The 25,445-nt window shown below is 40.4% G+C and overlaps 1 protein-coding gene across 4 annotated transcripts in view; it reads left to right on the forward strand.

Annotated features, from left to right (window-relative positions):
• Nucleotides 1-25,445, forward strand: part of LOC149168737 (E3 SUMO-protein ligase SIZ1-like) — a 415,166-nt gene that overhangs the window by 252,451 nt on the left and 137,270 nt on the right. For all 4 annotated transcript variants that reach the window (XM_089428401.1, XM_089428402.1, XM_089428403.1 and 1 more), the window contains exon 10: nt 21,586-21,659. In XM_089428401.1, coding sequence (XP_089284527.1) covers nt 21,586-21,659 — 74 coding nt within the window. The remainder of the gene's footprint in view (nt 1-21,585; nt 21,660-25,445) is intronic.

A 25,445-nucleotide genomic window follows, 5' to 3' on the forward strand; every position in this document is an offset into this window, starting at 1 on the left:
CACGAACCCATGATTGTCCCAACCCCTAGAGGGAAATGAACCGCCCTACCTTAAAAAGGGAAATCACTGCTATATCTTACACATCATGCTATTTCCCTTTGAGCCCCTAGTAGTTATTAAAGAAAACTCATAAAAGACAAAAGGCATATAAAGAAGGGTGGAAAAATCAAGGTTGGGGCACTTCATGTACCACGACTGCTCCCTCCTATACATTACATACCCATGTGTGGGTTTCTCCTTATCTGGCTACCCTTATGCCCCATTATGTGGTCCAGGGCTGCCCTTCCCATTCCCCATTGCATCTCACCTATTTGTCACTTGCCACCCCCATTAAAAGGATGTACTTTGGATATACTATCCCCTCTAAGGACTAAAAACACTTAATAAGGTACTTGGCTACCCCCCTTTGAAGCCTGGAGACACTAGCACATGCCAAAGCCCACTATGGAAGGGCATGCCATTATGAAGTGCCCACTTTGCTATCCATGGTTTGTAAGTTCTTTTACTCAATTATTTTAAGGACTAATTGTACTAGAAACCTAGGGGATGCATTGGATGTTATGCAGGATTGCAGTTAGTTTCCATTTGGGTTTGGCTTCTCTATATGGGATCATGACCCCCAAAGGTCCTCATTGGCACATGTAGGGTGTGCATAGGGAGCCATGGACCTCCACAGCAGCAGACAAAACTCCTCAGATCTTCATGGATGTTCAGAGACTATTAGCTATCCACTTTTGGATGATGGTGACATGATTGGTACACTATGCCCAGTAGGCCCCCATAGGAGCCCCACACTCTTGGCAAATGCCCCAACACTTGTACGATATCATGGCAACATTCATTCCACCACTTGGACCATTTGCAGAGGATCTACAGGCATCTCCGATTCATGTGGAGACCCATGGGGTCTAAAGGCTAAGACCCACTGAGAGCACCATAGGGCTACTACTTGGAGAACAAGGGGTCACCCCCTTGTAGATCATGTTTCGAGGAATTTATTCCTCAATATGGCACTTTAGTATGTTATTGAGCCTTTGGAGGGCCCTACGACATGCATACATTATTATTTGCCCCCCTGCAAGGCTTATTTTTACATTATGAGCTAGTATGGCGGGCTTGTCACCATTAGGAGTTATTATTTGCACATTATTTTATCTTTAGGGGCCCATAGGCTAATTTGAACTCCTTAAGAGGGTATATATTGATGTTAGATACATTCATTTGGATCATCACTTGACTTGGGATCTCTCTAGTCTTACAGAGTTCTTGCACTTTTTCCTTGGAGGATATTTTTGGAGATGGATAAATTTTGATGTATGGATTTGGTTTATTTCTCTTATCTTGGAGATTTCTTATGCAAACGAATTGCTGGTTGGATATACTCTATGACATTGTAAGTGCCTTTCATCGTTGTTATTCTTGTTGCTGCATATTGCTAAAATTAGGGCTAGTTGCTGCATTATTGTAATGTGGAATTGAGCAATGTTTTAGTTATTAAATGTATGGGTCAATGTTATATGAATGAAATATCCTAGAGATTATTTATCTCAAGAAGCTTGCATCATTTGCTTTAAAGTATAAATGCTTGAAGGTCGTTTTTCTTTTCTTATTATCTACATTGGATGAAGTTGACTTTTTGGGCCTACTTGATCAAGAATCCAAGTTCTTACTCATTACCATCCTTGACACCATATCCCCAAGTGAATTAGGCACTAGCTCCTTAAAAAGGGTGATCATATTTACCTTCTTTTCACCATTTTCCCCTTTTTCCCAAGTCTAGCCCCATTGGGTTATCTAGGGCATCAATTTCCTGACAATTGGCCAAAGGAAAAATTTCGATCTCCTCTAGGCTATTGCGCCAGTGGGTCCCTTCCCTCTCCTCCAAATTTGAGGCCATTCTGAAGGTGGAATCTTTGGGAATCACAAGCCCTAGCTCTAGGACCGAATTTTTCCTACGCATCCCCAAGGCTAGACACTAATAGGATCGATTCACCTTTTTGAACTAAATATTCTTGTTTGGTCCTTTCCCCTCACCTTGTACAGGATAGGAACATCATTGGCTGCTACCTTCCATCCCCAAACCTGGCCTGGGTCCACTTGGCCCTGTGTGGTCCCACTTCTCAACAAAGACTGTTTGTCAAAGATCATTTGGGAGTCCAAGTTTCCAAGGACTATAGGGATTGAGAAACTCCTTTGTAAGCCTATCCTTTCTTCCTCAACCCTCCAATCCTCACCCCTTACCCTTGGTGGACCAGGTCCCTTGCTTAAAGAGCAAGCAAGTTCCACTCCATAGTCCATCCTTGGGAAAGGGTTTTTAGGGTCACTCCTCACCTGTACATTGACTTCTACTTTACAAAGTGATCCCTACACTACCTGGGCTCCTCCCATCGGTGAAAGTCCGTAAAGAGCAGAGAGACTTAGTTGTGGTAACAGTGGGCTAAGCCTCCATTGTTGCCCTTGACCTAGCAGTTGCCCTCTTAGGAACCCCCTTTAGGTCCCCTGCTGGTTTGAGTGGTAACATTTCTAGCGCTGTTGGCAGGGGCCGAAGCGTGTGTTTTGTTCACCATACGACATATTGACATATCATTATTGGCGACTCCATTTGAAGAACGAAGCCCTAGTTCTTCATTGAACTCTGAGGTCGATGCTTGTAGGTTGAAGCAAGCATTTTTCCAGGCATCTTTAATTTCACCCTGGCGTCTCCTACATATGTTTCATGTATTCCTAAAATAGGATGTCATTCTTTCATAAATTTCTCGCTTTGGACATTGCTAACATCCTTGGACATCCTAATCATGTTGTGGGAAGGATACTACATGGGATGCCCGTGTTTGATGGTGACCCAAGCTCCACAATTGACCATGTGGAAAGATTTAATGCACATACTTCAAAGGAGAAAGTGGTCCACTAGGATGTCCTTATGTTGTTATTCTTTAGTTCCCTTTATGGTCATAACTTGTGGCTGCATGATCATGAACCTAGGAGTATCTCATCTATTGAAGAGTTTGTTGATGGCTTTCTTAAACATTTTCAAGTACATTATGCATTAAGCATCCAAGAGGAAGCCCTCATTGAGCATCATCAAGACATTAAGAATCTGGGTAATGAGCAAAAAGATGAGTCCTCCTTGGGTCCACATGATGAAAATGATGATGTTGAGGACACATGTGCCTCGAAGGATGAATTTGTGGAAAGACAAATTGAGACGAACCCTACCTTTATCAAGGATATTACTCCCGATGAATCCTTTTTTGAAAATCTTGAGAGAGATGAACCCATTTTCCCCTTGAAAAATGACATTGCAGATTATTTCCACATTGAGAGAGAGAAATGGGAAATCCTTGGTCCTCAATTTGACTGTGCTCCCATTTATGACACCGACAAGGAGGATGAGGATGAGATTGGTCTTCCCTTCCCCTCAGGCGCTACTTATGATGACATGCCCATTGATACCCCTGGGAAAGAGAGTCATTGTTTTCCCTTGCATAAAGAAGGAGAACCTTTGATGGAAGTGATTGAATCTCATTTTAATGAAGGCCCAATATTTGATACTTATAATGAGGAAAGCAACGAGGCTCTTACCTACCCACCTTATGATTATGTATTCAAATCACTTGAGCCTTTAGGATGTGGCGAAAGAAAACCTGTTGAATATGACACTTCACCCTCCCCGTTGCCTTTCTCTCTTGTTCATCACCTTGAGTCTTCCTCAAGTAAGTCCCTCATCCCTTTTGGTATCACCTCGAGTGACCATGCCCCTTTTCCCTTTTCTGAATATGGTGTCAAGGAGGAACCCTTCATTGAATATACTTTATCCCCTTTGGCCTATCCTCAGGATTATAATCACTCCATGACCCCCCTCCTCCCCCTCCTCGCTGTGACCATCACATTGGGAGACTTATGTGTTTCATTCCTTCTTTCTCTCACCCTTCATTCCCCTCTCATCACAAACATGTGACATCCTCAAAGCATTATATTACAAGTAGTGGTTGTGAATCGTGATGAGGAGTTCTCGAGAGTAATCATTCATTCCTCCATTTGGTACCCAAAAGGGCAGCCTTGGACCTCTAGAATGAACAGTTTTGTTTCTCCTAGGACCTCCCTCTACCTCGAATGGAGATCATAATTTCCCACCTCCCACCCGCCTCATCCTCCATGTAACTATGTCCACATCCGATTTGGGGGTTGCTACATGAATAATCATACTGGCAGGCATATGTATATTGATATGATGATATGTTGGTTGCACTGGCTTTATGATTACACTTAGTATTAACATTACTATATGCATGTTAGGATAGGATGCATTGCATGCTGATTTTTGCATTAGAACTAACTGCATATAACATTTCTCATGATAGATTAGATTGCATTTAGGTTAAATAAAAATAAAATAAAATTGCATATTCTATTTCTTGTTGGTTATAAGGGCTAAAATTAAGCATGGGTGATCATAAGACACCGTGAAAAACATGTTTCCCTATGGCTTTGATCTTTGACATGTGCAGATAACAGGTCTACATTGACCAAAATTGTCTCGAGTGAGACAAAAATTGTCTCACTAATTTTTGGCTAGATTATATTGCCGAGGATTGCCAGTTTGACATGTAGATTTTTGTGCTAAGATTTCATTGATGCATATAATATTAAAATGCTCATCTGCTGCACCGATTTTCCCACATTTGGTTTTTTCGAGGACATTTGTCCAAAAATGACAGTGTCAATTTTATTGTGTGTGCTCTATTTTCTCAGTTCCAGTTTTATTTCCCCAACGTATTTTATTTTATGGTGAATATTTGTTGTTTGCCGTAATAGCAAATAAATTGCACATAATAATACTCTATTAGAAGAATAATTTCTAGTTGCTGCAATAGTGAAAATTTCACATGGTATCAAAGCGGGTTGAACACAGATCAATGCCTCAACAACGAGGGAGAAATTTCATAGCTTCGGAGGGAGTCTTTGGGCAAAATTTTTGGATCTGTCCAAAGGCTAGCTAGGAGTGCGAATTAACAGAGGCAGGGGTTCAATTTTCAGTTTGCAGGCAGTAGAAAATTCAGAGAGCTTTTGTTGCAGTGATTTCTAGGCAGTGATGTTTCTGGGAAGCAGTTCCGATGAGTAGTTTAGTAATTTCGTTGAGCAGATTTGGGTGCAGTGATTTTGCAGTAGCAGATCAACGCTGGGCGAAAAAGAAAAGGCACTTGAAAATTATGCTAAGGATGTCTTCAATAGATTTTTCAAATTTCTCCAATATGGCCATTGACAAATTTGATATTCAGGAGACAATAGATTTGTCTCCAGATTGGAGAATGAATTTGCTCATATAGCTTACCTCTCTAGCTTTGCTTCAGAGGTAGTCTGGTATATAGATAGTGGAGCATTAGCTCACATGACAGGGGTTAGAGTATACTACTCCAACTGCAATGAGGAGGAGACGGATTTCTAGATTACAATGGGAAACAAGGCTAAATGTACTCCAGTCGGGAGAGGTACCATTGACATTCAAAGGGAGTTAGGAGCAAGCACTAGTGTTACATATGTATTTCATGTGTTGGGACTAGGTATGAAGCTAATTTCAGCCAGCTATAGGATAAGGGATATGATGTGCACTTTGTAGGGAAGAAGGTGTTTATCAATCACTATAACCGAAAGAAGGTGAAATAGATTGGGGTACGAAGCAACAAATTGCTTAAGTTGCAGTTTGATTATCCAATGACACTAGTTAGCAATGACAGTAACAGTGGGAGAGACCTGAATGAGTTATGCCATAGGAGGATGGGACATTTACATCATGGATCACTTAGAATGCTTAGGGAGACAGTAACAGGTGTTTCAGAACTAGGCACAAAACATGATGATGTGTGCAAAGGGTGCATACTTGGGAAATATGCCAAGGTAGTGTTCCCAAAAAGTGACAACGAATCAAATGGTGTGTTACAACTTATACACTTAGATATTTGCGGCCCTATGTCCACTATATCTCTCGGAGGTTATGAGTACTTCGTCACTTTTATCAATGATCATTCTAGGAAAACCTGGATCTATTTCTTGAAGACCAAGGATAAGGTCTTCATTCGCTTCAAGGAGTTTAAGGCCCTAGCTAAGAATGCGACAGGGAAGAAGATCAAGGTGCTTCAGTTAGATAACGGAGGTGAGTACACAGATAGTGACTTCACGGTTTTCTATGCGAAGGAAGGTATCAGGAGGGAGTGGAAAGCTCCATACAATCCTCAGCAGAATGGGGTAGTGAAGTGGAAGAACAAGTCTACAGTTAGGGTTGTAAAGATAATGTTATATGACCAGGATTTGCCCAGGTTTTTCGTGAAATTTTCAAATATTGCAACAATTGAAAAATTATTTTTCTAACTGATTAATTATGCAATTTATTAGCTATGAAAAAAAACGAATAAATCACACTGTAATTTTTCACAAATAAAATACCGCGGAAAATAAAAACTGGAATTGAGAAAATGATAACACACACAATATAATTAATGCAGTTATTTTTGGACAAATGTCCCCGGAAAAACCCAATGTGGGAAAACTGGTTTATTAGATGAGGGTGTTATTATTATGCAATCTTGAAATAAGTACAATCAAATGGATTCCAAACTAGCTATCCTTGGCAAAAATAATCTGGCCAAATTTATTAGAGAGAATTTTCTCTCTCCACGAGCAATTCCGGCACAACTTGCCTCAAAAAATTGGCCCTTAAGAACCCTTATGTAGGCCCTTGCACAGTGCTTTCGTAGACCCTCACACACAGCCTGAATCTGCCTCTAATCAATTCGTTCTACTTGCTGCTGCTATTAGAGGCAATCCTCCGACCGTCTAGAAAATTTTCTCAGCCTCTAGCACTTGAATTGACCCCTTGGTCACCTAAATCAAACTGCCACACTGAAGTGACCTACACATTCCTTCCGCAACCTCTAGTGGAATAGCTCGACCTCTTTGCTGTTGCCTCTCCTGAACTGGAAACTCCTCCGGAATCACTATCTCTGTTCCCTCCTTGTCTCTGCATACCTTCCGGCTCAAACTCTTCTTTCTTGTTCAACTACTATTGTTGGATAGCTCGATTTGCCAAGGAACTCGACCTCTTAAGTGTGTTTGCCATCTACCCATCGAGTTGCTCTTATAATCTCTCATTGGTGAACCAATGACCATGATTAGATCTCCATAAACAACTAAGATCATCTCCAACTCGATATGTGTGAGTTTCTAGAGAATTGTTATCTTTCTCAATTAATTATTGTTAATTAGTAACTATTCCTAAGTTGAAGTTAGGAAATATTTAATTATTGATCAAGTAACTTAATTGAGCCATATCTAGGTGTTTTCTCCTGAAGCCTTTTTTGGGTTTTAGAGATCTTGTGTTCTTTAGCCTCTCTAACCAAAGTCGAGAGTAGAACACCTGTCCGATGCTATAAAACTAAGACTCCCTCTTAGCGAGGAATGTGTTCTTTCTTACTCTCATAACATACTCCCATACACACTGTTGATGTCTGACAATTGTGACAATTCTGTCACTGCCCACCAAGCCACTGCGCAACTCTGATTTATATGCCACAACTATAGCTGAACCACCCTGCATCTGCGCTATTGCTGACACTGCACTATGCAACTTGCACTGCTTTGCGCTGCAACTGATCTCATGTTGATATCGCTGCTACAACTACTGCAACTGAGAACTAAATTTTGGATCAACTGTGTGTATAAACTGCAACTGTCTCCCGAGTCTCTGACTGCTACTAGCCTCTGCACTGTCCACTGAGTAACTGACTTCACTGCAACTGCCATGCACCCCTCATCATCTGACTGCATCTAGTACTGCAACTTCCCCTCAAGAAATCACTGTGCCATCTAATGCTGATTCATCTGCTACTGAAAAATTTGGGCCCTTGTAGCAAGGGTGATGATCCATGAGAAGATTATACTGCAAATATTGCTCCTCTTCTATGGACCCTGCCCAAATATCTACAACTCTAGTGACTAGAGTTCGACGTCACCCCACTTCTCTCCTGGAGCTATAGTTGCATATAGTGTGAATTCATCCTCCAACCTGGAAGACAAATTATCAATCTCTGCCGAAGCTGTTGCTTGCTCTTACTTCTCCTTCTTCACCTTCCTCTTCGGACATTGGGTACTGTAGTGACCGAACTCATGGATTTGAAGCACTTGATCTTCGAAAAATCCTTCTTTATCCTTTCTCCTCCTTGCGAGCCTGTTCCCTGACTAGGACCTTTCTTTGCCTTCCCCTTTGATATAAGGGCTACAATCTCCTCCTCCTTCACACTCTTCGATCCTCTGCTAACGCTGCCGCTAATGTTGCTCTCAACCAGAGCGAGCCTCATTTCTTCTTGCGTGAAATCAACCCACAATCGATCCCAACTTGGAAAATTATCTCGTCCAGTGATTCCTTGGATGAAAGTTGCCCACTCTGGTGTGAAATTGTTGAGAGCTGTACACACTAGCTCACTCTCTTGAGGTTCTTCTCCAATTGCTGCAAGATCATCTCAGATATTTTGAATTCTGGTGAGACAAGGAGTGACCCCTTCATCCTTCTGCATCCTGGTGGTCCTTAAATTCTCCTTCAGAAACATCTTCTGGTTCTTTGAAGGATTCTGGAGAAGCGTGGCAACTGCATCACACATTTCTTTCGCTGTATTCTTGGCCGTTAACTATGAGACTATGTGATCTAGATCACCATCTAGCATCAACCGCTTTGCCTTGGCCATCTCCTTATTGTAGTTCTTTAGCTGTTGCGGGTGTGTAGGTACTGTTGTCGCTTAGATTGTATAGGCATGGTGCGATGAAGACTAAGGTCAAGGGTTGTTACACTGATCCCCGACCTCTCTGTTCTAGCTGTCTCCGAACAACAAACTATGGGGGGTAGTTCATATAGAAGATGGTATTAAAAGACAAGTTTGCAACCAACGAGTCCAAGAGACACAATTGAATGGCCTAGCCACTTGGTTGATTTAGCAAGATTTATAGATTAGATTAGATTTAAATGTGAGACCAGTGCCTTATGGAGTCAATTTTTTGCTTTATATCGATTAAAGACTGAGTAACCGGATGAGCAACTGCAGCTTGAATGCCTAACTATCCTATATGCTATGCAAATCCTAAGACTTAGGTGTGATGCAAGGACCTTGGTTACTTTTAATTAAATGCCTATTCTAGGTGTATCCTTCCTCTTAACTATTTTGAAGCTAGTCTCTAGAGTAGGTTGTGAGAAAGAGGCCAAGGGGAAGCAAACAAAGACTTGATTAACGATACCTCCCCTTAGGTACTAACCATCCGATGCCTCCAACGCTGCAGAGACTGTGACTCTGATGACTGCAAGGTCACCGTGTTAACCACTAAAGAGGTGCTAGGCTCCTCAAGCTAGATGAGAAAGGTGGTCCTATTCTCTATCAACCAAGCTTATGCTTGGAGGTAGGTTATTAAATGCAAGACTAACCTTGAGATGATTAATGCAATATTGTTGAGTGTGTTCTTGAGTTAAGATTGTTTAATGATTTTAAGTACTTAGTTATAATTATCTTATGACAAGAGTACTTAACTGATGAATGGAAAGATAATCTTAATAACAAGAATATGTGCAGATTTAAGAAGTGCCAATGATAAACAAGAGATATCCACGATAAAAATTGCTCAAGTGCTCAAGATAAAATTATCATCCACAAAGATACTAACCAATAAATGATGACAAAGAAACTAGAGCACTTATCCACTTAGAACAATTAGCTAATGAGACAATATGAAATGTCAGTGATGATTACTCAAAGATACAACAAGATTATTGTGAAGCCTTCTGAGATATATCAATATTACTGAATGCTAATTATTCAAGAGATGCTCAATGAAATTAGGAAGTCTTTAAGTTAAGAATTCTTAGATCTTAAATATCACAATGATTACCAATTAGATTCTTAGTTAGCCCAGATTACAAATTGCTCAAAAGACATTCAATGGCATTCTATCAACACAATTGAAACAAGACATTTCAATGCCAATTAGATTGATACAAACAATTAGACAAGATTTGTAACACAAGATGCCCAAATAACTTAAACCATTCAATGATATTCAATTGGACTATGAGATTAAGTGGTTTCAATTAGTGCAAATTTGGAATTATGGAACTTTTACAAAGCAAACGTTAGATACTTCACCAAAATCAATTTAAAACACTATTTTTCACAATGAGCAATTATTATCGCTAGAGCACAAAACCATGAAATCCTCTATGATCCAATGTTATCCAAATAAGTGATTAGAGCATGACCAATGAAATCCTTATGTTCCAATGATATCAAGTGACATTAATGAACTATTAGAACAGTGGTAAGGTGATTTATGCCAGCAGTATGTAAGTATACCTTTAGAGCACTTTAGATGAACAATGTGAGATGCCAATTGTAAGTTAAATAATCTACTATCAAAACCACTTTCAAATCAACAATTTCTCAATGTATTAGGCCTTTTAATGATGCAAATGTCACTGTTATGGATCAGATCTATATGCTCATGACAGTCATTTAATTTTCATGAAAGTAAGCCTAATAAAAGATGCCCAACTTATGCAAAGCCTTGTTGATTTATTAGACAACTTATGATTTAGTTCTAGGGCACTTTTATGAGTATTTTAGCACTGGTGTGAAATGATTTAACTTTCTGTAGCAAAACAGTGAGCACAAGAGGGTTTAGAGATCAACCGCTTAGGCCTTGAAGAAACTTGCCCAACTTCTCCCAATTTTTCCAATAGTTATGCCACCTGAAAACACAATCTTTTTACCTATTTCTCTGCAAAACCCACCAAGAATTAGCTTAGAAAAATCAAGTGACCAAGCATAGATGTCAAGAGGGAAAAAGGACGGCTAAGAAGAAGGAAAGAAGGCCAACAAGGCTTGATGCTAAGGCTGCCAAGGCATAGAAAGGGCAGCGACAGACAAGGAAGGCCTAATAGGCCTAGCGGCAGAGGGAAGTAGGCCTGCGGTCAAGGAAAGGAGGCCTTAGATGCCTGCCACAAGCCCTAAGAGGGTTGCGGCCTAGGGAAAGGAGGGGTTGAGGGCTAGAGAGAGGCCCTAAGGCTTCCGGATTGAAGGAGGAAGGCCTTTAGGTTTGCCGTCTAGGCAAGAGGAGGCCTCGGCTAGGGCTTGAAGGCCAAAATAGGCCTGCAACTCATCCAAGGAAGAGAGAAAGGCCATGGCCAAGGACAAAAGGGGCCACGCTAGGCTTGTAGTGCCTAAAAAATTCTTCAAATCCTTGCAAGACTCGATTTTTTCGCTTCAGATTTGAAAATTAGTCCAATTTTGTTAAATTATGGTATGTTCTATGCTTAGAGCAGTTTACTTATCTTTCTTTTTAATTCCACAGATTAGCAATCACATGTACATTAAGTAAAGTGTACATAGAACATTTAAACGATCAACAGAAAACAAGCCAAGACAAGAGACACAGGATGTGGCGGCTAGCCAGGGAGAAACCCCAATATGGGGAAACCCTTTGATCAAATCTTCTTTTATCTTCAATAATTTAGCGGAGAGAAATAGTACAAAAGTCTGAGACTCTGATTTCTAGCAGCAGCATTAGCCCTAAACTAGGGCAGTGAATATCTGTCAAACCGATGGTCGGATCACCTTGATTCCTTCACCAAAAAAATGCGGCCTTCCAAGGAGAGTCAGCTTCACCTACTGCACAGTCAGAGAGAGAGAGAGAGAATGCTGGTCAACGCTGGTCAAAGTTTCAATTTGTAGCTTGTAAACCCTAGAAAACTGCGTCCTTCCTTCCCACGTGTGAGAGAGAGACCTTTCTGCGCAGGAGAGAGAAGAGACTCTTTTTCTGCGCAGGAGAGAGAGATGTGTGATGAGAAGTGAAGTATCCAAATGAGGAGAATGCTCCTTGTATTTATATGCAAAACGTTGATGATGAGATGCGTCTGTTGGGCTTCTGAGCCTACATAAGTTCTTGGCCGACTTTGACAATTAGTCCATTATCTAAATAAATTCATATCTCCATAAATGCTTATTGGAATCAGATGATCTTTAGATCAATCCTACACCTCTCGACGAGAGGAATCCAAGAAAAATATAATCAGCCATGAATAAGGTGACCCACATGAAGTTTGGCCCTAGTTGCCAATTTTAACACTCCCTCTCAACTAGGGAGAACTTCATCTGAATTTGTCAGACTGTCACTGCTGTTCATCCATCAAATGCACTGTCCGGTATGGCTTGACCCTACTTGCTCTGCTCGGTTCTGGTCTTCTTTGCTCTGCTCTTCTTTGCTCAAATTATGAAGAAGAAGAAGAAATGATCGAGGATGTATCATACCTTTCTCCACTGACCCGAAGTCAGTCTCAGAGTGTGTACCACTCCAGTATCATTGATCCCAGATCAATGAAGGTCATCCTAGCATAGGGAGTATGGTAGATACAACGATACGTCCATCGATACTACTATGGTCCCTATCCTCATTTTCCTGCTCATTGATCAGATGAGAGGTACTTCCCATGAGTCCCAGACTGCATGGGTAGGATGCCTCGACAGGGGAACTAATATCTTGTCCACACGAGAGCAAATCATCCTATCCACAGGAGAGCGAATCATCCTGTCCAGTGGATGCCATAGAGAACTGATCATCCTGGCCTACGGGAGAACGAATCATCCTGTTCCACAATCTCCATGGAGAACACATCATCCAGGCCCACAGGAGAACTAATCATCCTGTTCCATAGTCGCCACGGAGAACGAATCATCCTGGCCCACAGGAGAACTAATCATCCTGTTCCATAGTCGCCACGGAGAACGAATCATCCTGGCCCACAGGAGAACTAATCATCCTATTCCATAGTCGCAATGGAGAGCGAATCATCCTGGCCCACAATAGAACTAATCATCCTGTTCCATAGTTGCCACAGAGAACGAATCATCTTGGCCCACAGGAGAACTAATCATCCTGTTCCATAGTCGCCCCATGGGTGTCATAGGGGAAGGTTGAACCTTTTACGCTATACAAAGTGTACCAACAGGGGATGATGAGTCACCCTGTGGTCATATGTCGCTCCAAGAAGTACCCCGCGCCCCCTTGGAGCTCCTAGAGCTCAGTACATCATACTTGACCCTCATCAGAGGGTCTCTAAACGACACCAAGTCGTTCTCGGAAAGTCATGAATTTGACCTTTCCTAGGGGCTTTGTCAGAATGTCAGCGACCTGTTCATCTGTACCAATATGTTGGAGCCTTATTGCTCCTCGTTGCACCATATCTCGAATATAATGGTACCTGATATCGATATGCTTGGAGCGATCATGAAATACGAGATTTTCTGATAAACGGATCCCGCTCTGGTTGTCACATAGAATCACGGTGGTATCCAATGTAAATCCAAATAGCTCATTGAAGAGCTTTCACAACCAGACTGCCTCAAGGAGGCCCTGCTAGTAGCAATATACTCTGCTTCGACAGTGCTCAAAGCCATCGACTTCTACTTCTTGCTCATCCAGGATATCAAAGCAGATCACAAGGAGAAACAACACCCGAAAGTGTTCGTACGATCCACCGCACTGCCTGCCCAATCAGCATCAGTATATCCAAGTAGTCTCACATCTCCGAAAGTGTATCTTAACCCATAAGTAATAGTGCCACGAAGATATCTCAACAGATTCTTGGCACCAATCCAATGTATGTGGTGAGGTTCAACCAGATGTTGACTGCAAAGCATATTTCTGGACGGGAGTTCACTAAGAACATTAATGTTCCGATGAGTTGACGATACTCGGTGGCATTTCGTAAAACATGTCCAATAGCACTACTGCTTAACTTTTTTAAGTCAAGCTCCATCGGGGTAGTTATAGGCTTGCAGTCCACCATATCAAATCTTTCCAATATCTTCACCACATATTTTCCTTGAGATGGAAAAATTTCCCTTGGCTTCTGCCAAACTTCAAGTCCTAGGAAATAGTGCATTAGTCCTAGGTCCTTCATTTCAAATTTAGAAGCCAACTCCCTCTTACATTTGTGAATGAGAGGGTCTGCACCTGTTAGAAAGAGGTCGTCAACATATAGCACCAGTATGAGAGGTTTATCATCTGCAACCTTAAAGTAAAGGTTGGGATTGACTTCACTCCTAGTGAATCCCAGTGTCATCAAGTAGCTATCGATCCTCTCATACCATGCTCGGGGTGCTTGCTTCAGCCCATAGAGGGCCTTCTTTAACCTGCACACATGAGAGTTTCAATCATAAATCTCAAATCCTTCGGGCTGCTCCACGCAGACCTCTTCTTTGATCAAACCATGCAAGAATGTTGTCTTAACATCCATCTGATGTAGTTTCCATCCTTGTGAAGCCGCAAGGGCTATGATCGAGCGGATGGTGGTATATCTGGCAACAGGTGAAAATATCTCGTCATTGTCTATACCTTCCTTCTGGGAGAAGCCACGAGCGACAAAACGAGCCTTATACTTTTCCGTACTTCCATCAGCTGCATGCTTTATCTTGTAAAGCCATTTAGAAGTGACAATAGTCTTATCTAGGGGTTTGGGAACCACTTCCCAGACGTCATTCTTCATAATAGACTCATATTCTTCGGTCATAGCATCCTTCCATACTTGATGCTTGGTGGCATTTGAGAATGATGAAGGCTGATTTTGAATGATCGTGCTCATGATGGTCAGGTATCCTTGATACTTGTTTGGTTTCTTACTTTCACGAAAGGTTCCTCGGGGTGCAGTGTGTCCTTCAGCATCATCAAGTGTCCCCCTAAGCCATGAAGGCCTCTTCCTAGAAGAGGAAGGCTCAGGTGGAGGAGGATCAATAGGATCCATGGGTTCTTCCATATCGGGCATTGTTTCATCATCCTTTTCTTTCGGTTCCCTGGTGTCGGCTTCTTGAGAGTTCCTCACAATAGGAAGATTGTTCACCTTGCTGAAAGCCATATCTTCGTCAAAGGTGACATCATGACTAATCACGACTTCCCTTTGACCGGCTACATAGATTCTATAGCCCTTAGTATTTTCGCTATAGCCCACGAAGATTCCTTTCTTTCCAGATGCACCCAATTTATTCCTTTTCTCTTTCGGCACATGAAAATATACAGGGCTTCCAAAAATTCTAAAATGAGATACATAAGGTTTCTTACCGATGAACATTTCTTCAGGAGTTTTGGAACCCAATGCTTGATGGGGCCATCGGTTTTGTACATATACGACGGTGTTTGCAGCTTTAACCCATAGAAACTTTGGAAGTCTTTGATCATGGAGCATAGCACGGACAACTTCCACAATCATACGGTTCTTCCTTTCCGCCACACCATTCTGTTCAAGAGTGTATGGTGTAGTAGTCTCCCTCTTAATGCCAGCCTCTTTACAAAAGTCATGAAACTCATTAAATTCATATTCAGTCCCATTATCAGTCCTTAAGATCTTGATCTTCTTTTCGGTTTGATTTTTGATCAAGGATTTGAAGTGTCGAAACCAGGGGAACACTTCATCCTTCTTTTTCCAGAAGTATATCCAATTCTTGTGAGAATAGTCATCTGTAAAAGTGAGGTAATATGAATATCCTTCCAAGGACTTCACAGGCATCATACCAGATATGTCTGAGTGAACTAACTGCAATATATCAGAGGTCTTGCTTTGGCTTGAGGGGAATGGTCCCCTTTTTAGCTTTCCTTCGGCACATCCAGGACATACACCTTCTTTTTCTAATCTGAACTTGGGCATCCCAGTCACCATTTTGCTTACATCAGGTAGAGCTTTATAATGAAGGTGAGCAAACCTCCGATGCCATAGTTCGGACTGAAGAGATGTGTCACAAGACATGACACCTAGCAAACTTCCTCCGACCTAATATAATGAATCAACTCGAAACCCAAGAGTGAAGGCATCTTTAATATTGTTTTTCCATACACGTACCTTGCCATCGCTGAAAGCCACCTTGTAGCCTTTGTCTTCCATTGCTGAAATGGACACCAGGTTCATTTTGAGATCAAGTACATATAATACATCTTGTAGGTGGATTGCATTACCTTGATTCAATTTAAGAGAGACATTGCCTACACTTTTCACGGGATATTTCATATTATCTCCAAGGACAATTTCCAGGTTGGTTTCTTTCTCTATCAGATTATGGAGAACTTCTTTGTAACTAGTGAAGTGCCTTGAGGCACCACTATCAATAAGCCAATTTCCCAGCGAGTCCGGAGGAGTAGAGGTAGATAGAGCAGCTGGTAGATAATATTCATCCTGCTTATTTTCAATAGGGTTAGATTCATACCTGGAATTTCTTGCCTTCTTGAATGGTTGTCCTCTTCCTTGATTTCCAACACTCATTTTACCTTAGCCATTTGACCTGCCATTTCTTTGATTGCCTTGAGAGGGATTTTGATCATCATCCCGGTGTGAGTTCCTTTTATCAGGACACTCCCTTGCATAATGACCAAGTTTATTGCAATGGTAACATTGTGCTTTTCCACCCTTTGGTCCAGCCTTCCTTTTGGATTTAGCCTCGGAATTGTTTCCTCTTTTAGCATGAGAAGAAAAGGCAGCGGGATGACCTTTAAGTGTGGGCATTTCTTGTTCTTCGATTCTTGCTTCTTCTTGAATGCATCTTGCCATTAATTCCTCAAATCCGAGAATTACATTATTGTTGAGAAGAGTAGTCCTGAATATATACCATTCAGATGGTAGTCCTGCAAGAGTTGTGAGTGCCATGTCCCTGTCAGGATTACTTCCCCAATAGATAGGAGATCGTTCTTGATCTCTGTGATTCTTAAGAAATATGCTTGCATATTTTCATCTTTGCCCTTCTTAATTTCCTTCAGCTTATTTCTAAGAAACAGAACTTGATTTGCATCATTAACTTTAAATAAACTCACCAGTCTATTGTAGATTTCCTTGGAGGCGTTCAGCTCAGAAACATAGGCCACCAAGCGCTTGTCGATAGAGTCCCGGATGATCTTATTTGCTTTGACTTCTTCGGATTTCCATTTGTTCCTGGCAGCAGTAGATTCATTTGATGGAGGCTCAACAACATTGCCTCTCACATGGTCCACCACTTCCTGATCTTCTAAAGTCAAATCGAGAGACATCTTCCATTCGTGATAGTCAGACTTCTCATGGAGGTTGTCTTTGGCTGGGAAGAGTGTTGAGGACCCCATAGTTTTTTAGATAGCCTTGCCAACCTTCTCTTTGGTCATTGCTCTTGCTCTTGCTTGGGCTTTGTCTTTCTTTTTATTATCCACAGATTAGCAATCACATGTACATTAAGTAAAGTGCAAATAGAACATTTAAACAATAAATAGAAAACAAGCCAAGACAAGAGACACAGGATGTGGCGGCTAGCCAGGGACAAACCCCAATATGGGGAAACCCTTTGATCAAATCTTCTTTTATCTTCAATAATTCAGTAGAGAGAAATAGTACAAAAGTCTAATTTCTATCAGCAGCATCAACGACATCAGCCCTAAACTAGGGCAGTCAATATCTGTCAAAGTGATAGTCGGATCACCTTGATTCCTTCACCAAAAAATGCGGCCTTCCAGGGAGAGTCAACTTCACCTACTGCGCAGTCAGAGAGAGAGAGAGAATGCTGGTCAACGCTGGTCAAAGTTTCAATCTGCAGCTTGTAAACCCTAGAAAACTGCGTCCTTCCTTCCCACGTGTGAGAGAGAGACCTTTCTGCGCAGGAGAGAGAGATGTGTGATGAGAAGTGAAGTATCCAAATGAGGAGAATGCTCCTTGTATTTATATGCAAAACGTTGATGATGAATAGATGCGTCTGTTGGGCTTTTGAGCCCACATAAGTTGCTGGCCGACTTTGACAATTAGTCCATAATCTAAATAAATTCATATCTCCATAAATACTTATCGGAATTTGATGATCTTTAGATCAATCCTACACCTCTCGACGAGAGGAATCCAAGAAAAAAATAATCAGCCATGAATAAGGTGACCCACATGAAGTTTGGCCCTAGTTTCCAATTTTAACAAATTTCTCTGGCCCTGCAAAAATTTGGAGACTAGATCTTACCCTCAAGGGCCTAGATCTAGCTCAAACCCAAACAAATCTTTTTCAAATGGTTTGGATCTCACCTGCACAAATGAAAACAGAAATACCCAAAACCCCAATATATACAAAATTTGAAAAAAAAACCACAATCCCGAACTAACTGCAAAACAAGGGTTAGAAAAAACTATTTACAAAATTTATTCTACAAAAATAATTTACAAATTATATACAAATATACAATGCTTGAAAATATTTTCGAAGAATAATTTTATGTTAATGACAGTGGCTTGATGTATTTCAAAAGATAGATGTTAACCACAATCTTAGCGAAGGAAAAAATCACATAAATTTCCTGAAGCCCAAAAAAGGTCAGCCTATGTCCACCGTGTGTGATCTTGGAGCCTTCTTTTCTTGATGATGATCCCAATACTTCTTTGTAGACTTCTTTGATCTAGGGTTTCTTTGTAGATCTTGACTTCAAGATGATCTTCGCTTTGATGCCTTCCTTGAGATTTGATCCTTGAGTGTCCCTTGATAAGATGCCCTTTCTTGACTTAGTCACCTTCGCTGTGATACCATGTTGAGAAATCTAGGTCATAACAATAAAGTGATTTTTCTTCTATTAGTAACTGCGTGTGAGTGATTTTTTACTTCTTTAGAGTAGGATCTTCTTTTACTTAGGTTATTAGTGTTCTTCTTCATCAAACAACTACCAATGCATAAACCATAAAGAGACAAGAGACACATAATATAGGCTATTAGGTAGGGCCACACCTCTCCCACTTGAGAGGAAAACCCGAACAAATCATTCTTCTTATAGAGATTCCAATTGACGAATACCAAGACCAAGACCCCTGACTTATTTGCCACTAAGTTATTGGAAACGCCTAAAGAAATTGTCGGAAACTCGGATTCCTGTTTCTGAAACGGAAACAGATACGTTCCTTGTTCAAAACGCCGTAAAAACGTTTTTGTGCCGTTTCAAAAAATCGTAAACTTTGGATTCAGAATTGGATATGTTTCCAAAGATTTTAATTTTTTTGGATCCGTTTCCAGATTTAAATCGTGATCGGAATCCACCGTTAAAATGTTAAAACATATGAAAATTTGTTCAAAAATTTATACAAACAGAAAAAGATAGATGTTCAAAAATACAAACAGAAGGGTTTGATTAATTTCTTCATAAAGAGATTTATTTGAGCGATAATTTTCAGTTTGGTTAAGGTTTTGTTAATTGTCATTGTTTTTTCTCTTGATTTCGTAAATATCTCCAATATAACAAATCTTCTCTAGCCAATCTTTTGCCTGCATATAGTCTAGAGACCAAGCTGACATTGAGAAGATTGAAATGTTCAAATAGGTCTTGACAGAATATCCCAATGATCCCATGGGCCTTTTAATTGTCGTGCAAGGAAAATAGATACCATCTGCCATGCATGACACATTCTTTGAAGGAGTTGGACCCGAAAGCACAAAGGTTGTAGCGTTTCTGATTACATTACTAATGATGATGATAATATGTTGAATGTTATTATAAACGCTAATGATGATGACAATGTTTATGCTGAATTGATGATGATGATTTGTTTACTTGCCGTATTGTATCCATATTTTTTTGAAAACTTGTTGTATTCGTTTCAAACCCCGTATCCGTATTTGTTTCAGTGCAACTTAGATTTTCCACTCCAAGACCAAGACACAAGTTCCCTTGATGAGATCCTTGAAGATTGTCAACCTCCTGCTTCTTCTTACTTTTGGCTACCCTTTAACGTTGACCTACTTCTGCTTCAGACCTGTACCTTATTTCGGCCCTAATTGCAGCATGTGAGAAGTATTATAATCAACTTCTACACTTTCTTACCTCTTCGCTTAGAGGGGAGACTTTCACATATTCCGGCTTGATGACTTGAGCTTCTATAAGTGACTTTGTCAACCGTGAATCCTCCAGAAATACTCTCGGTTACCTCTGCAATAGATGCTAGTTCCTTACTTTGCATGTGTGACAAAGCAGAGCCCAAAACAGTCCTGAAATAATTCGATCTTCTTCTCCCTTTACTCGCTGGTTTGGACTGCCTTCGTTGACCGTTTTCGCACTTCTTCAAACCGCAGATGATCACCGAATTACTTGCTCTGAAATGTTTTTGTGCTGCCCTATTTATAGTTGTTGTAGCCTCATAATAAGCCGACTTGTCATCCAGCTAGGCTGACGTGTCATTTGGAGAAGTATAATTATTCCTTTTGAAGCCGACTTGAAGGGAGATATTTGTGCTTGTCTTGGAGGGCTATTTATACTTATCTAATGACTCATACAACATGTAATATGCCCAAGAAGGGTCCTTCATACATGACATAGACTCAAATTGACTTTTATGACTAAATGCGAAATCCTAAAGGCTCACAATGGGAGCCATCACTGAAAATAAAATTCTTTGCTCATGAAACCCATGAGACAAGCATTACAATAATACTTTTATTTTTCTTCTTTTCATCAATTACATAAAATCATAATTACACATGTCATTATGAAGACCAAATCTAGTTACACTTCTCAACATGTAGAGCACTCCTCCTAGAAACAAACCTATACATCAAGTGTGTCAGCACAACCATAATACCATATAAGGTTTGCTCTAATGTCAACCATGGTGCATCAATAATTTATCATTGGAAATCATAATATGCTCTAGGGGCATGAACAGAGAATGCACAAGCAGCTACCTTCCTCTAGACAAATTGCAGCCACCATTGGCAGTCATTGAAACAAGCCACAAGGGAAGTCCCGAGGGAAGTATGTGCACCTATAATAGCGTGATGAATCTGTAAAGTGATCAATTGACATGATCTGGCAAGTCTCTGTTATGTGATGAAATCGCAAGGTGAAACCTCATGCAATGTGAGGTGTAACAATAGCCCAATTGCAGCTACTGGGATTCAGTTGCCACACCTACCTCTAATTGGTTGCATTTGTTGTAACTACTTTTCTTTCCCCTTATGTGAGCTCTGACAAACTTATTATTATTTGTTTATCTTTTATCTTATAGGAGCTGGTTTGGCATTCACACAGTTTCTCACCTACTGGCTTGTATTTTTGATTTACCTACTTTTTTGGTCACCTGTGGACATTGATAAAATTATCTTATTTTATTTGATAAGAATATTTTATTACCTCTACAACATATAATAGCACGTTTATAATTAGAAAGGGCGCATAGATATAAGTGATTATTGTGTAAATAACTAAAAAGGGGAGCGATTAGTGTAGTCACTGTTGTAGTAGTTTATCAGTGGCTCGGATGTTTTCCCTGTCAATATAAATCTTGAACATTGAGAAAAGCTTTGCCAGAAAATTATTGTCACTCAACAAAGTTAAAAAATGAGAGACAATGATATTTTATTCATTGATAAGTATTTTTGTGTATGATATAAGGTGTTGCTTACATTTTAATCATGTGGTATGTTGCATTCTTGTTATTTATTCTATCAAAGTACGAGACATGATATTTAAGAATTGACTGGTTTCATGAGTGCATAAGCTTTTGTGTGCTGTCTGATTTTTTATTTTTTTCTGCAGGGATGGCAGTGTGGGTGACAAATAGACAGGGTCCTCAGTTGCTGGGAATCAATGGTCGTGATGATGGCGCTGGGGTGTGTAATATCCCGTATCTGAAATATGCTAGCACAACTTGCAAAAATATTAAATTTTCTCTTTTAGGAATTTTGACAAACACTTTGTGTGCAAGCTTTTCTTCGAACACTTTGTATGCAAAACAAATAAACACTTACAGCAGAAATATTTTAAGGCAACCAAACTTTTATTAATTTGATCAAGAGATTTACATGGAGAATATTAATCTGAGAACCTGTAATACAACTCCAGCAAATAACTCAATCAATGCGGCACTCCTATAGTCAGCAACTCGGCCCTCCTATAATGATGAATTCGGCCTCAACAAATAAGCTCAGCCCCGACAAATAATCTCGACCCCAACAAAAATATCTATGGAAAATAATCTCGGCCCCAACAAATAAAGATATCCTGCAAAAAATCTTGGTCCAAGAAAATAAAGATCTCTGGAAAATAATCTCAGGCCCAACAAATAAAGGTCACCAACAAATAATCTCGACCCCAACAAATAAATCTCTCCTGAAAATAATCTCGGCCCCGGCAAATAAACTCAGCCCAACAAATAAACTCAACCCCAGTAGATAAATTTGGCCCCATCAAATAAACTGGGCTCCGACAAACAAACCTGACCCCAACAGATAAATTCAGCCTCTATAGAATATGAATCGACCCACCAATCAACTTGACCTCAACCAATAACCTTCAGCACCGGCAAAACCTATTCAAGGAGAGACACAACAAATGACTCAATCCTTCAAGGAAGCTAAACGCTCTCCAAGAAAGTCCTAGGAAGAGATCAAGACTTAGGGTTTTAGACTTGTGATGATAATATGTATTCCTATGATCAAGACTCCAAATTGGGGGGTAGGATCTTTCAAAGAAATTGTATGTGATGCTTTAACACTTTCATGAGTCTATTTGCTCCCTTGAGAGACCTAGGAAAGACTTGCGCTAGACCTAGGGTGTTATGAATAATCGTGGGAAGAAATACTTCCAAGGCACTCCAAAGGTCAAGGAGAGGAGAAGAAAGGGCTTTTTGAGATTTATTCCATCAAATACTATGCTCATACAACCCTCAAAGATGTCCCCAAGGTGAGAGAGAAAGACCTAGGTTTTCCCTCATGGAGTAGTACCTAAGGCAAGAGATTTTATGGACGAAACTCAGGTAGAGATGCCCACCAAACTTGGAGCATAGGTAGCCTAGACCTTGAGCTTGATGTTTGGACCCTCAAATTCTTGAAAAATCACTTTCCTAAAATTTCATTGCAAGCCCTAGATTTCCACTCTACCTTTAAGGGACCAAAATTTAGGAAGAGAAAGTATGGAGAAAGAGGAGTTTGATTACCAAAATCCTTGGACTAGTGTCTAGTCCCCGGGGCTATGGAGTTCTAGATGTTTTTAAATTGGCCAAAATCATTTTTGAGGAGGCTAAAGGTTGATGCCCTAGCAATCAACCTTTAACATTTTCCCACTCAAGATTTATGGAGTTTTATTGAAGAAAGACAAAATTTCATCCACTAGGAACATTCATCATTTGCCATACAATGAGTAACATGTGCAATTGCCAAACATATAGCTTTACAAAAATGATTTTCAATAATTAGGGCACATTAGCATTAACCTAGTTGCAACAATTCCATACATTAGACATTATTTCAAGAAAATATTCAACAAGAAGCACTTACAAGATAATAGTATGATATATCCATTCACAAGTCATGAAATAGCTTCGAAGAAGATAAAAAATTTCAGCTCTAAATGCCAAAATGCATCAAAGAATCTCCAATAGCTTCCAAAGAAAAGGTGTGAGTTCCTTTAGAAGAGAAGAATCCAAATGATGATGTTGATTCAAAACAAATGAGGCTTAGTTCTATTTATATGAGCCTCTGCAAATCAAATTAGCTTAATTAGCCCCCAAACATTAAAACAATGGGCAAGAACTAGCCTTGGTCACAAGCTGACCAAGTAGCTTTTGTAGATTTTGATCTAGGCATCCAATTGCTAACTGAGTTGATGACATCGTGTTGGTGTAGGGCCATTGGAGGGCCACATTGAGTCCTTTAAGTTCCAAGATGTGAGAGAGGGCTCCATAAATATGGAATAGGGTATGGCCCTTAATCCTCAATGTAAGTCATCATGTGAGGCCCCAAAGTGGGTTTTAGGCACAAACACTGGTCTCATGTGTCTCCTGATGAAAGATAAGCCTGTAATGCTCCAATAACGAGGGCTATGATGATGGTGCTTTCCCTCCCATGTCTGAAAGGTGAGACAAACCTCCTTTGGGGCTTGGATCAACTACCATAATCATGCTAAGCTGACCGGGGCACTCTGGTCCAAGTAGCATCATCTTCCGCCTAATGTGGGGTAATGAACAAATCGCTGAGGGTGTTAAATGTGCCCATGGCATGAAATGATGTTCTAACACATGATGGAATCCCATGGCTCTTAGCGCATCCCCTAGGAATTTTAATATGATCCTCTGGTAGGTTTGGACCCCAATGAAGTTGCCCAACACATGATGAAACCACCTGCCAATTACATATAATATCCAATGTGCTTCCTCACCATCAAGTACATTAATTCATTAGTGCTTCTAAGTGGACTGTAATGTTCCAAATGGAAAATTAGCAGTGATATTCAAGCAATTTGCAACAAAAACAACACAATGAAATGTAAACCAATCAGACAACCAAAAATGGGCCAAAAACACTCCAAAATGTGCCAATTTTATTACATAGATGAAGGAGTGCAATATGGATTGGAATGAGTGCACCTGGGCTTGCTTAGAGCAAGCTACAACCCTAGGTGGATGAACAACAACTACCCAAATGTTCCAGAAACTCCCCAACAAATATCTGCACTGGCCCTTAGTTATTCAACACTGCTGGCTTAGTTGAAACTGCTGTTTGACCCCTCAAATCTAGCCAGAAAATTCTGCCAAATTATTTATGAGATCCTTGTCAAAACCCTAGAAAAACGCAGAAAGGGTTTTGAAAAATTCCACTGACCACTCGGGACCCAAAATTTAAGTTCACTGCTCCCCATTGGCTACCAAGTAATTTTGCTATTTGGGGCACCAAAACTCCTCCAAAAATTATACAAAATTAGGAGAAGACTCATTGACCCCTGACCAACAAAACGCATAAATGTTTTGGGGTAATTCTTACCTCCAAAAATTACCCAAAATCGGTGCTTTGCTCTCCATTGGTTTTGCATGCCCTTTGAAGAGTAACTACTGATTTACCCTCGTTTCCTCCCTCCAAATGGTTGGGAAAAATTCAGAAATGCTTCCTTGGAAATTTAGGCCCAAAACCCCAACTCCACTGGCTCCTCCTTACTACAAATCTAACCCACAAATTCTACCTAGAAAACTACTATGCAGGCCCTAGAGGACGAATTTGGGTTCTCTCTATAGCTGTAGACTCCACCTCTGAATATTACCACAAATTCTCGTCCACTCTCGAGATTTTTCTCCTAATTTATCCCGCTGAAACTCCCTTGGAAACTCTTCAAATCAGTGGTAGGAACTTTTGGCCCTTCGTCCTACTGAATATTTGAACTGGCTGAGTTTGGCTGGAAATGACCCATAAACTCTAGCAACCTCCTCTCCAATAAAATCTGAAATTCTCTCCTAGGGTGGCACTCTAATTCCACCAAAGAAAGAGCTGAGATTTCTGCCCGGAAATCTCCTTGTGCTAAGCAACACTGGTAGTCTTGGCTAAGCAGCTCAAGAGTACTCTAAATCAGAAATTCATTTTGTCAAAACCCCCAAAATGATGCCTCTTCCTTCTATTTATCTTTGCTAC

Source organism: Pinus tabuliformis, chromosome 4_2 (genome assembly GCF_031772625.1).
Source record: "Pinus tabuliformis cultivar Carrire ecotype Pingquan chromosome 4_2, CPIR1, whole genome shotgun sequence".
NCBI lineage: Eukaryota > Viridiplantae > Streptophyta > Pinopsida > Pinales > Pinaceae > Pinus > Pinus tabuliformis.